Below are 13,036 nucleotides of genomic sequence, written 5' to 3' on the forward strand. Positions count from 1 at the left end.
TGTATTTTTTTGTAGACACAGGGTCTCTCTATGTTGCCCAGGCTGGTCTTGAACTCCTGACCTCAAGTGATCTGCCCACCTCAGCCTCCCAAAGTGCTGGGATTAGAGGCGTGAACCATCACACCCGGCCTCAGGACTCTGTAACAGTTTAAGAACAAATCCAGCTCACAGGGGTATCATATAGGAAAGAGGGGCTCAACACTCACAGAAGCAGTTAAATATAGCTAGAGAGCTAGTTAGCCACTTAGCGAAACCAGCCAGAGAGCTAACTAGCCAAGCTATCTACAATTAGCTAGCTAAACTAGCCAGAGAATTACCTGCTTAGTGGCTTAGCTAGTTAGCTACTCTGGGCTTGTTGCTCGACTTTGAAGCCATCCGGGATTCAAATTCAGATGTGTTTTCTAGCTGTGTGTGATAAAGTAGGGTAACCTACTCTGCTAGTTACCCAGCTAGCTGGTTTCTAAGCTGGTTAGCAGCAGGACTATTTTTTTCTTTTGTTTTTTAGAAACAGTATCTCACTTTGTCACCTAGGCTGGAGTGCAGTGGCATGACACAGCTCACTGCAGCCTCTACCTCCTGGGCTCAAACAATCCTCCCACCTCAGCCTCCCAAGCAGATGGGACCACAGGTATGCACCACCACGCTTGGCCAATTTTTTAAATTTTTACTTTTTGTAGAGATCAGGTCTCACTATGTTGCCCAGGCTGGTCTTGAACCCCTGGCTCAAGCGATCCTACCACCCCGGCATGCCTGGGATTACAGGCATGAGCCACTGTGCCCGGCCACCAGGACTGTTTTAAGCTCCCAGGGAGCTTGAGCTTCTCAAGCACAGTAGGGTGTGGCCACCACAGGCTGCCTGGTCCCAGGTGCCAACCTTCTAACGGTGGGAGGGTGGGTGGCCTGGGTGGCCAGTCAGGAGCGGAACAACCGGTTTGCTGGGTGTCTGCCCTCCCTGCCTGAAAGGGCTGCTCCGGGAGCTCCCCCCAGCTCTCAGAGGGTGGGGCAGCCGGACCACATTCCCTGGGAGGGTATCTCATGGCTGTCGGCGCCCCAGCCACCACTCCTGGCTGGCGGAGGAACCCACTCCCCACGCCACCCTCCCACCCCAGCCCCTCCTGCCAGCCACACCTTGTTTCCAGGGCGACACCTGGGAACGGAAACCTGAGCTGGTCAACAAGGCTGGGGGGGAGGAACAGAGGCTGGTGCACCCCCACAGGGTGGGAGACAGCTGGGGAAGCCCTCCTGGAAGGGTCAGGAATGGCTGCTCCAGCCCTCGGGGCTCTGAAGACAGACCTGCCCCGGCTCCCCTCAGCCTGGTGACTTTCCCCATAGTCTCAGTTTCCTCCTTGGGAAACCGAGGGCGACACTCCCCACCTCATTACAAAGGCTGTGGGGATTAGGGGAGATCATGGATAAAAACCAGCCAGGCTGAGGCGGGGCCCATGCAACACACGCCAGATATGGGTCTGGAGACTCTTACGTCACTCATCCTACCTGGGAGCCCTGGGCTAACTCAGACTTTTTTGGCGGGGGCAGGTGGGACAGAGTCTGGCTCTGTCGCCCAGGCTGGAGTGTAGTGGCACAATCCTGGCTCACTGCAGCCTCAAACTCTCAGGCTCATCGCTCAGACTTTGAAGCCATGCAGTGTTCAAATTCAGATGCAGCATTTTTGAGCTGTGTGTGAATTTGAATGAAGAATGTACTCTCTAAACCTCAGTTTCCAGCCCTGGAAAATGCAGCTTTTAACCCATCACCTAGAAGTGTTCTGAGAGTGAAATCACATAATGCATCTTCCGTGTTTCTCAGAGCAGGGTGTTCTACAAAGGGGTTCCCTCCCTGCCCCAAGGGTCCCAGGAAAGGGACTGAGACCCTTAGCAACTCAAGACAAACAGCCTGTTAGTGGCAGAAACTGGGTTTCTGGAACCCTGGACGTCCCACTTTTCAGTGGACAACACCACCTTCCCCACCATCAGTTGGTCAGTCAACAAACATGTATTAAGCACAGGTCTTAAACAGGGCAGAGTTTGAATCACACCTCTAACATTTTCAGGCCAAGTGGCTTGAGCAAGCAACCTTTCAGGGTCTCAGTGTCTTTAGCTAATGGGGACAGAAATAGTGCTTCCTACATAAGGTGCCTGGGAGTCATCCACAAGTTCACGTGGCATGCAGAGGGTTTAATGTGAACCCCAGCTGCGCGCAGCAGTGGCTCAAGCCTGTAAATCCAGCACTTTGAGAGGCCCAGGCAAGAGGATCACTTGAGTCCAGGTGTTTGAGACTAGCCTGGGTAACATTGTGAAACAGTGTCTCTACAACAAATTAAAAAATCAGCCAGGCGTGGTGGTATGTGCCTGTAGTCCCAGCTACTTAGGAGGCTGAGGCAGGAGGATCACTTGAGCCCAGGAGGTTGAGCTGCAGTGAGCTGTAAGCATGCCACTGCACTCCAGCCTGTGTGACAAAGCAAGGCTATGTCTAAAACAAACAAACAAACAAACAAAACAAAAAACAGAACATGGACGTTGAAACACTGCATGCTCAATATTTTAGCCACTATCAGCTTCTATTGGGCGAATGGCTCCCCCTCTCCAAGCTGTGGGAAAAAGAGGGTGATAATCCCTACCTCACAACCTGATGTGGATGGGGAGGGGGTCAACAAGATCATATTGGAGAGAAATTTAGAACAGCGCCCAGCAGAGAAAGCAGGTACTCACTAAGTGCTAATGATCTTTATTAAGGCCCAATTTGCTTCTGTCTGGAATTCTAGAGTCGTCTCTCTCACATTCATTTCTTAGGCCCCAAAAGTCTGGCTCCCTGGCCACCACCTTAGCTTAGGCCCTACCACTTTTTCTCCTGAACTTCCTGAATAATCTTCCTAGTGCAATGGCTAGGACCTGCGGTCTGCAGTCACAGTGACTTGGTTTCAAGTTCTAGCTTAGCTGGTTCCTAGTTGTGGGGCTTATGTTCAAATCCTGCCCCCCAGTCTGAGGCTCAGTTTCCCCATCTGCAGAGGGGGGATGATAGCAGATACCTTACAAGGTTGCTGGGAGCGCTCAGAGTATTTATTAAAAGGCAAAGAGTGGCTGGATGCGGTGGCTCACCCCTGTAATCCCAGCACTTTGAGAGGCTGAGTTGGGTGGATCACTTGAGCTCAGAGGTTCGAGACCAGCATGGCGAACATGGCGAAACCCCATCTCTACTAAAAATACAAAAATTAGCTGGGCATGGTGGCGGGCGCCTGTAGTCCCAGCTACTCAGGAGGCTGAGGCAAGAGAGTTGCTTGAACCCAGGAGGTGAAGGCTACAGTAAGCCAAGATCATGCTGCTGCACTGCAGCCTGGGCAACAGAATGAGACCCTGTCTCAAAAAAATATATAAATGAATAAAAGGCAACTAGTAGATCCATGTTTTGGATGTCATCCTGATGTCTGTGGCCTTGGGTGAGATGTGGGGGAGTGGATCACGTAGAGGCCTCTTTTCCAGGGCTAGTAAAGGTGTTTGAAGATTTGGAAAGGGCCAGTGCAGACTGGAGAAGACAGCAACCCCATGCAGGGTCTGACAGCCCTCGATTCAAATTCCACACCTGCCACCACAAGCTGAGGGACCCTGAGCCAGTCAGTGCTTATCTCAGAGCCTCGATCTCCAAGTAGGAGTGAGACTTCATAAAAATATTCTAATCTTCCGCTTTGTGAACCTCAGAGGGGTGGATATTGGAGCAAAGCTGGGAGACCCCACCAGTCTAAGCTGGAGTTTGGAGCATGACTCTGGAACCAGCTGCCTGGGTTCAAATCCTGGCATGATTCCTTCATGGCTGTGGGTCACTTAACATTCCTGAACATCAGGTGATATCAGCAGTCCCTGGCCCAGAGGGAAGCTGATAACTCACACGCCACACTTAGAACAGTGCTTGGCATATCACGAGTGCTCGATTAAATATTTGCTAGCCTCCTCTTATTATTATTTTTCATTATGACTGTCCACATTCCTTGTCAATCTCTCTAATCCTGTTTGCTCTTTTGTGAAATGAAATTAATAACCCCTTGGCTGCCCATTAGAACCTCCTTGGAAGCTTATTAAAAATACCAATGTTCATGTCACAGCCCCAGAGAGCTTGATTGAAAGTTCTGGGGTGGGGCTCAGGCACTGGTATTTTCTAAGAATTCCCCAAATGATTCTTCCATGGAGGTGGGGTTAAGAACCACTGCCCTACCCCATCTGTTTGCTGTAAAGAGTTTTAAAAATGCAACGAACATCCAAAGCTTAGCACAGATGTGGGAAGACTACCATAGTCAACCTAGCTATCATCAATCCCTTCTCAATGGGTTTTTGTATTGTTTTGTTTTGTTTGAGACAGGGTCTTGACTTGTTACCCAGGCTGGAGTACAGTGGCACCATCACAGCTCAGTGTAGCCTCCACCTTCAGGGTTCAGGTGATTCTCCCACCTCAGCCTCCCAAGTAGCTGGGACTACAAGAGTGTGCCACCATGCCCAGCTAATTTTTTGTATTTTTTTTTTTTTTTTTTTTCAGGGATGGGGTTTTGCCATGCCCGGGATGGTCTCAAACTCCTGGGCTCAAGCAATCCACCCACCTCAGCCTCTCAAAGTGCTGGGATTACAGGCATGAACCTCCATTCTCAGCCCCATCTCAATCTTAAGAGGCACCACAGCAAAGTGAGAATGCCTGGGACCAGACTACCTAGATCTGCCAGGTCTAATTGTGTGAACTTGGCCTCTCTGTGCCTCAGTTTTCTCACCTGCAAAATGGGGATCAGATGCTTTATAATTCCGAAAATGTACAGAGGCAATGTATTTTAGAAAGCTTGGAAGAATGCTTGGTAAGTGTTTAATAAATGTTCATTTTTATTATTATTAACTCTCTCTGGGCCTCATTTGCCTGTTAAGTAAAATGGTAATAATAATAGACTCTATCTTTCCTATGGTGAGATTGAATGAATTAATAGATAGGCATTTAGCACAGAGCCTAGCATATAGTTGTTTGCTTTTTGTCTGTTTTTGACCTGGGGTGTTGTTCTGTCACCCAGGCTGGAGTGCAGTGGTATCATCATAGCTCACTGCAGCCTTGGCCTCCCGGGCTCAAATGATCCTCCTGCCTGAGCCTTCCTGGAAGCTGCGACTAAAGGCAGGGGCCACCACCACCTGGCTAATTTATCTTTTTTTAAGGGACAGGGTCTCGTTTTCTTGCCCAGGCTCGTCTTGAACCTCAAGCAACATATTTCTATACTGAGTGATTCACATTAATGATTGTCACAGATCTGTTTCCGTTCCTTAAAACTCAGGATGAGTAATATCTGAGAAATTGGAATGTTTTATACTTTAGGAAAATAATACAGTTTATCTACCATATATATCATGCGATGTCCCCAGTAGGTTCCGAGGCTGTCCTAGTAATCCGGCAATTCATAATTTGGCAACCAAGTAAGCGTAGGAACAGTCACGGGACATGGGATACAGATGATAAACAGCCTCGAGTTAATGCAGGGGAGCCGGGGTGTGGACCTGGCTCCCCAACCGGCAGCAACCCCCCGCACGCGCCCCCCAGCAGGAGCCCACTCACGTAGATGAGGCCCGAGTAGTACCGCTCCCGGAGGTTGTGCAGGACCGAGGCCTCGTTGAGGCAGGTCAGCTCGGCCATGTCCTCGGCCTTGCTGAACTTGGGCGGGTTCATGCGCTGGATCTGGTCCCGCGGCAGCCGCAGCCGCCTCCCGCTCTCCGCCAGCTCCACCTCCGCCTCCTCCTCGCCTTCGTCCCGCAGCGCCGCCACCTCGAACCCGTGAAGCTCCGAAGGCACCCACACGAGACGCCGGGCCGTCCACTCCACCTGTGGGGAGGTGCCCGAGCCAGGCCCGCCACCCGCGCTGGGCCCGCGGGGCGTGAACAGGAACGGCTGGGCCGCCTCGGGCACTGGGCCCGGCCTGGGGGCCGCCTTCCGCCCGGGCACCGACATGGTCACAGCTGCCATGGTCTGCAGGGGGCAGAGAAAGAGGGTGGGGGTCAGATGGGGCTCCGTCCCCCGGGCCTCCCTTCCCTACCCCAAATTCCCCAGGCAGCCACCTCTGCCTTCCTTTACCAGACCTCTTGCCATACTTCTGCAAAGTGGGTTAACAGACCTAGCTTACTCATTTCATTCATTCACCTCTCTATGCACTCATTCATTCTTTAATAAGCTAGGCTGTGAACCAGGCTCAGAGGGTCAGTTCTTTTTTTTTTTTTTGAGACGAAGTCTCACTTGTTGCCCAGGCTGGAGTGCAATGGCATGATCTCAGCTCACTGCAACCTTGGCATCTGGGGTTCAAGTGATTCTCCTGCCTCAGCCTCCCGAGTAGCTGGGATTACAGGCGCCCGCCACCACGCCCAGCTAATTTTTGTATTTTTAGTAGAGACAGGGTTTCACCATGTTGGCCAAGCTGGTATCAAACTCCTGACCTCAGGTGATCCGCCCGCCTCGGCCTCCCAAAGTGCTGGGATTATAGGCATGAGCCACCACATCCAGCACTGGCTAATTATTTTCTTTTCTTTTTTTTTTTTTTTTTTTGAGATGGAGTCTCGCTCTGTCGCCCAGGCTGGAGTGCAGTGGCGCGATCTCGGCTCACTGCAAGCTCCACCTCCTGGGTTCACGCCATTCTCCTGCCTCAGCCTCCTGAGTAGCTGGGACTACAGGCGCCTGCCACCACACCCGGCTATTTTTTTGTATTTTTAGTAGAGATGGCATTTCACCGTGTTATCTAGGATGGTCTCGATCTCCTGACCTGGTGATCCGCCCGCCTCGGCCTCCCAAAGTGCTGGGATTACAAGTGTGAGCCACCGCGCCCGGCCAATTATTTTCAATTTTTGTAGAAATGAGGGTCTCACTATGTTGTCCAGGCAGGTCTTGAACTCCTGACCTCAAGTGATCCACCCTCTTCACCCTCCCAAAGTGCTGGGATTGCAGGCATGAGCCACCACACCTGGCCAGGCTCAGTTCTGGGCATTGACAATGGAGCAACAGACAAGCTGGAAGAAGACGCCTGCCTCTAAAAGTTCACTTTCTAGCCCCGGGCTGTCCAGTGCAGAAGCCACCGCCACCTGTGCACTACCGGGCACTTGCAATGTGGCATGTGTCACTGAGGAAACATATTTTCAATTTCATTCATTTAAATTCAATCTATTTTATTTTTTTTTTTGAGATGGGGTTTCACTCTGTTGCTCAGGCTGGAGTGCAGTGATGCAATCATGGTTCACCACATCCTCAACTTCCCGGCCTCAGGTGATTCATGTCTGAAATTTATTAATTAAAAAATAAATGTATTAACAGGTATGCCACCATGCCTACTAATTTTTAAATTTATTTTGTAGAGACAGGGTCTTCTATGTTGCTCAAACTGGTCTCAAACTTCTGGGCTCAAGCGATCCTCCTGCCTTGGCTCCCCAAAGTACTGGGATTACAGGTGTGAACCACCGAGCCCCATCTTAAAATTTAAATATAAATATCCCCATTTGGAGTTCTAAGTGTAAGATACACGCCAGATTTCCAAGACTTAGTACAACAAAAAGATAGTTTGCTGAGATTTTAAATATTTGATGACATGCTGAAATGATAATATTTTCAATCTACTGGGTTAAATAAAATATATCATTAAATTAATGTTACCCGTTCCTTTTTTACTTTTATCATTAAATGTGGCTACTAGAAAATGTTACATTACACATCTGGCCTGTATTATATTGCTATTGGACAGAGCTGCTCTAATCCCAGGAGACAGAGAAAAAGATTAAAAATGTAAATTAGATAGTATGGTTTTTGTTTTTTAAAAATTCTCTCTCTCTCTTTTTTGTTTTTTTACAGAAACCAAATATAGTATGTTTGGTGGGGTTTTTGGGTATTTTTGTTTGTTTGTTTTTGTTTTTTTGAGACAGAGTCTTGCTCTGTCCCCCAGGCTGGAGTGCAGTGGCTTGATCTTGGCTCACTGCAACCTCTGCCTCCCAGTTTCAAGAGATTCTCCTGCCTCAGCCTCCCAAGTAGCTGGGATTACAGGCGCATGCCTCTATGCCTGGCTAATTTTTGTATTTTTAGTAGAGATGGGGTTTCACCATGTTGGCCAAGCTGGTCTCAAACTCCTAACCTCAGGTCATCCGCCCGCCTGGGCCTCCCAAAGTGCTGGGATTACAGGCACGAGCCACCGTGCCCAGCCAGATAGTACTTTAAATGGTGATAAATGCCAAGGGGAGGAATAAACCAGGGGACAGGGGATGTTAGGGTTCAGGATGTTGAAGTTTTCATTAGGGTGGCCAGGGAGGGCCTCTCTGGCATGGCATTTAAATGAAGACCCAAGGGAGATGACAGGAGTGAGCAAGGGGGTTGTTGGGAGAAAAAATCATTCCAGACAGCAGTGCAAAGGTCCTGGGGCCACAACGCACCTGTGTGGCTGTGTCACTGTGAGGTGGGCAGCGTGGCTAGAGCCAAATGATCGAGGGGCAGAGGGTGGGAGGGGATGTAAGAGAGGGGACAAAAGGTACAACCTTGCTTTTACTCTAAGATATGAGCCCAGGGCGGGAATTGACCTGATTTTTGTCATTCAGATTCCCTGACCACCTCTGGTCACACCTATCTCATGCCTGCAGAATAGACTCGAATCTCACTGCTTCAGTGAACAATTCCTTCCTTCTCTGGAACCTGGCTCCTTCTCCATAAAATGGGGAGACTGGCCCCATTCATTCAATTCTCTGAGGACTTTCAAGTACGAGACTCCGCCCTGAGTGGGCGTGAGGACCCAGAGAAGAGTAGGCTGGGAGCCCTGCCTCGAGGAGCTCCTGGCCTAGGGGTGGATCCAGCTCCAGCTATCTGGGAGGCAACCAGGTGCTGGGGGAACTAGAATGTGTTAGGCCCCTCCCACCATCCAGGGGGCCATAGGCAGTAGTGGTAATTCCAACGCGGTCCAAGCACCAAGCAGGAAAAATATTCTCCCTATCCTGCGTGGCCCCTTCCTGCTAAAGAAGTCTGCCCCTACTCTCTCTCTCTCTCTTTCTCTCTCTCTCTCTTTTTTTTTTCTTAGAGATAGGTCTCGCTCTATTGCCCAGGCTGGAGTTGTGCAGTGGCACAATCACAGCTCACTGCAGCCTCAACTCCTGTGTTCAAGTGATCCTCCCACTTCAGCCTCCTGAGTAGCTGGGATCACAGGTGCGCACCATCAGGCCCAGCCTTTTTTTGTTTTGTTTTGTTTTGTTTTGTTTTGTTTTGTTTTTTTCTGGTAGAGACAGGGTCTCACTCTGCTACCGAGGCTGATCTCAAAATCCTGGGCTCAAGTGATCCTCTTGCTTTGGCCTCCACAGTGCTGGGACTACAGACATGAGCCACCACGCCCAGCCGCTACGCTCATCCACTGCCTCAAATGTCCCCATCACTGCCCCACCACATCAGTCACAGAAACAGTGGGAGATTTCTGTCTCCCCAACAGCAGGACTTCACCTCTGCCTGATAGACCTATATGCACCTGCCGTCCCCACCTTGCTCCCACATACCCCTGGAGAAGTCCTTCTAAACGCCCAGCTGCCCTGCAGGCATCCCTGGATCTGGCCCCAACAGACTCCTGCCTTTCCCTCAAGCCTCTCCCATGGGAATCTCAGCTCTGCTCAGAGGACCCACTTCCTCCCAGACCCTCTCCTCCTACCCCCGAGCCCAGCAGCTCCAGCTTGCAGTGGTGACTCTTGGCCCTGAGGCTCTCAGGCCTCAAACGCTGGACCCTCGCACTCTGAATGCATCAGGGAGTTTCTCCACCCCGTGGCCCCCAAATCGTCAAGGCTCACCCCAGGCCTCCAGTGTGACCTGGATACACTGGACCCAAACTCCATCCCTGGGACTTTACCCTCACCCCCACCTATTCCACCCCACCCCATCCGCTTCCTCTCCAGCCCTGTGGCCTTTGACCAGGAAGGATTTCGGAGTTTTTGCAATCACCCTATGCCCTATGCCTCTCCTCCCTGGAGCCAAGAGTCCAAGCCCTCAGCCCTTTCCTTCCCCAGGCTGAGGAGTCCAAGCTCCCAGCCTTCTCCTCTCCCAGGACCCAGGAGTCTGAGCCCCCGGCCCCCTCCTCCTATGGATCGGGAAGTGCAGGCCCCCTCACCTCACTGCTGCCGGGCTAGAAGTGAGGATGCTGAGTTCTGAAGATGGATCACAGCCCTGATGGGGCGGGCAGGGCCTGCAGGCCTTGGCTCCAAGTGGCGGAGCCTCTCTAGCTGCCCTACCCTTCCTCAACCAGCAAGAACACTCTGCCGGGGCTAATTACTGTCACCTGGGCAGGTGAAAGCACCTGCCCTGGGAGGGGCCGAGACTGCTGGGCTTGAAAAAAAAGCAGCCAGGGATCCGCCCTGGGGCAGAGGTTGGGGCCCTTGGCATCCAGCCCTCTGACTCTGGCTTCTAGCGCTGGGATTCCGGAGTCCCAGTACTCAATGCCCTCCTGTCTCAGACCCAGGAGTTCAGGCCCCCAGCCCCTGCTCCTACAGACCCAGGAATCCGGGCTTGCAGCCCCCTCCTCCCCTAAGACCCCAGCACTGCAGTCTTGGCCCCAGTCCTTTCCTCCCCAAAGACCCAGGAGTTCGGGCTCGCGGCGCAGTCCTTCCTCAGACCTGGGACAGCAGGCGCCCAAGGCCCTTTCTCAGATCCAGGAGTCCGAGGGTCCAATACCCATTCCCCTGGACCCAAGCGCCTGTGTCGCCGCCCCCTCAACTCGCAGATCCTCGGGGCTACCTGGGGGCGCCGACCGGAGCTGGGAGATGGGGAGAGGGCGCGGGAATCCCCGTTCTCTTCAGGTGCGGCGACCTCCGCGGTCCAGCGCAGGGCGGGGCCCCGTCGCGTCACGGGGCGGGAGCCCGGCTCTGATGTCACCCAGCACCTGCCCGGCTGGGAACGGGGCGGGCCTGGAGCTTCAGGGCCTCTGACGGGGGCCGGGGGAAGGCGGGGGTTGAGCCTGTTGCCAGGTGGGCGGCGGCGGCAGCGGCGGCGGCGCCAGGGGCTCCTCCCCCTTATGGCGGGCAAAGGTCGAGGGCCCGCCGCGGAGAAGGCTGAGGATTCCCGGGATTCAAACCCCGCTGGAGCTTCCTGGGCCTCAGCTTTCCCTGCTGTGAACTGCGGCCAGTGAAATTAATAAAACGACGTTCAGAAAGTTCCCCAGCCCAGTGCTTCATCGTTAATCTCCCCGAGCCTCAGTTTCCCAACTGCGGGAACGGAACAACAACATCTATAGACAGTAAGAGTACCAAAGAAGAGCACAGTGGTATTCTGTCCTGAGCTTCAGTCTCGGGAGTGAAATAAAGACTACATGGTGATAAGAGTACCTACTATGTGTCGGGTATTTTCTCCTCTTAGAACAGCTCTTTGAGATCATAAAATGATTTAAAAAAAAGAGAGAGAGAGAGAGAGAGAGAGAGGGTCTCTCTCTGTTGCCCAGCTTGGAGTGCAGTGCCACGATCATGGCTCACTGCAGCCTTGACCTCCTGGGCTCAAGCGATCCTCCCTGCTCAGCCTCCCAAGTAGCTGGGACAACAGAGTCACGCCACCACGCCCGGCTAACTCTTTTACTTTTTGTAGAGACGAAGTCTCGCTGTGTTGCCCAAGCTGGTCTCGAACTCCTGGGCTCAAGCGATTCTTTCGCTTCCACCTCCCAAAGTGCTGGGATTACAGGCCTGAGCCACTGCGCCCGGCCTGGAATAATCTCAACAACCAATGACATAGGGGTGATCAGCATGTCCATTTCTCTGATGTGGAAACTGAGGCAGGAAGGGTCAAAGTAAGGCACTCAAGATCATACAGTATAAGAGGGAAGTCTGGGATTCAAGCATAGACCGTTTTCTGCCATTCTAAAGGAGGGGGTCTGGAAAGAACTTGTAGCAGGTCCCTAAAGACATCAATTTCTGCGTCCCAGTTGGTGATTACTACCAACCTGCTTCCCCATCTATGCCACAGGGACCACCGCTTTCCTTAGGGGACTCCTGTGGGGTTGAAAAGGTTAAAGGACCCAGCACACAGTTGGTCTCCGGAGTGTTCTTCTCCACCAGGTCCCCCTGCAGTCACCAATTCGGTCCAGTCTCAGCCTTCCCCTCTCTGTATAATGGGTACAATATAACTCACCTCGAGTCAACACGATAAGGAAAGGAAATTATTTAGTTATAAAAAATAAAAGCGTCCAAGTACATCGTAGGTTCTCAAATATGTCCTTCCCTACCCCTCCGCCTCTTCCAGTCACGACCCCTCTCTCTGGTCCCCGATTCTGACACGTGAGAACAGAGACATGTCATGCTGGGGGCGGGGGACTGGAGGCGATGACTCAGGTATTAAAGCGGCCGGGGTTCCAAAGACAGCCTCAGTTTCCCCTTCTGCGGAACAGGCCCGGGGCTGCCAGCGAGGACCCCGACCGGGCCTCGCACACGGCGGCAACTGGAGTTGGGGGAGTGTAGACGTCCCGCCCCCCCCCACCTCCCTCGCTGCCGTCCAGCTGCGCGCCCAAGGTGAGTGTCCGCGTCACCTCCCCGCCGTCCCCGGCCGCCTGCCCGGGCTCCCGGGCCCCGATCGCAGCCCCCAGGCTCCAGCTTCCCCTGGCCCAGTCCCGTTTTGCCGCCCCCGGAGGGCTGCCGGCCCCGGACACTCACCGGCTTCCAGGGCCGTCCCGAGGCTTCGGCCTGGGGAGAAAGAGGGGCGTGTCCGCCAGGACAGCCCCGCCCCCACGAGCGCAGTTGGGGCCAATCGGCGCCCGCTGCGGCAAGCTACGGCCCCGCCCCTGGGGGACGGGAGCCGCCAATCAAAAAGAGGGGCTGGCGGGCGGGGCCAATCAGAAGTTGTCGAAGGGTGCCAGCCGTGGGAAAAGAACGCGGCCCGGGCGCGGAGTTAGGCGGCGCGGTGGGGGTGGAAGCCGAGGCCTGATGGGCACGGGGCGCCACCAATAGCAAGGCGCGGGGGGCGGCCGGGGGCGGGAGGCCCAAGGGGCCAGGGTGAATGGGCTGCTTTGTGCGCAAGGCATGAATGGGGGCCTTTGTAAGGGCCGGCGTGGGGGGGC

General features: G+C 53.2%; 1 protein-coding gene across 4 annotated transcripts in view; it reads right to left on the reverse strand.

Moving 5' to 3' along the window:
- The window catches only part of MYH14 (myosin heavy chain 14), a 58,215-nt gene extending 45,533 nt beyond the window's left edge, over nt 1–12,682 (reverse strand). For 3 of the 4 annotated variants that reach the window (XM_032169015.2, XM_032169012.2, XM_032169016.2), the window contains exons 1-2: nt 12,633–12,682; nt 5,569–5,976 (exon numbers count right to left, since the gene is read on the reverse strand). In XM_032169015.2, coding sequence (XP_032024906.1) covers nt 5,569–5,973 — 405 coding nt within the window. In that variant the 5' untranslated portion in view covers nt 5,974–5,976; nt 12,633–12,682. Of the gene's footprint in view, nt 1–5,568; nt 5,977–10,734; nt 10,824–12,632 lie in introns of those variants that run through there. The other variant, XM_032169013.2, reaches the window with a different exon arrangement.
- Between the last annotated feature and the right edge of the window lie 354 nt (nt 12,683–13,036).

The sequence above is a fragment of the Hylobates moloch genome, unplaced genomic scaffold, assembly GCF_009828535.3.
Source record: "Hylobates moloch isolate HMO894 unplaced genomic scaffold, HMol_V3 SCAFFOLD_12, whole genome shotgun sequence".
In the NCBI taxonomy this organism is placed as follows: Eukaryota; Metazoa; Chordata; class Mammalia; order Primates; family Hylobatidae; genus Hylobates; species Hylobates moloch.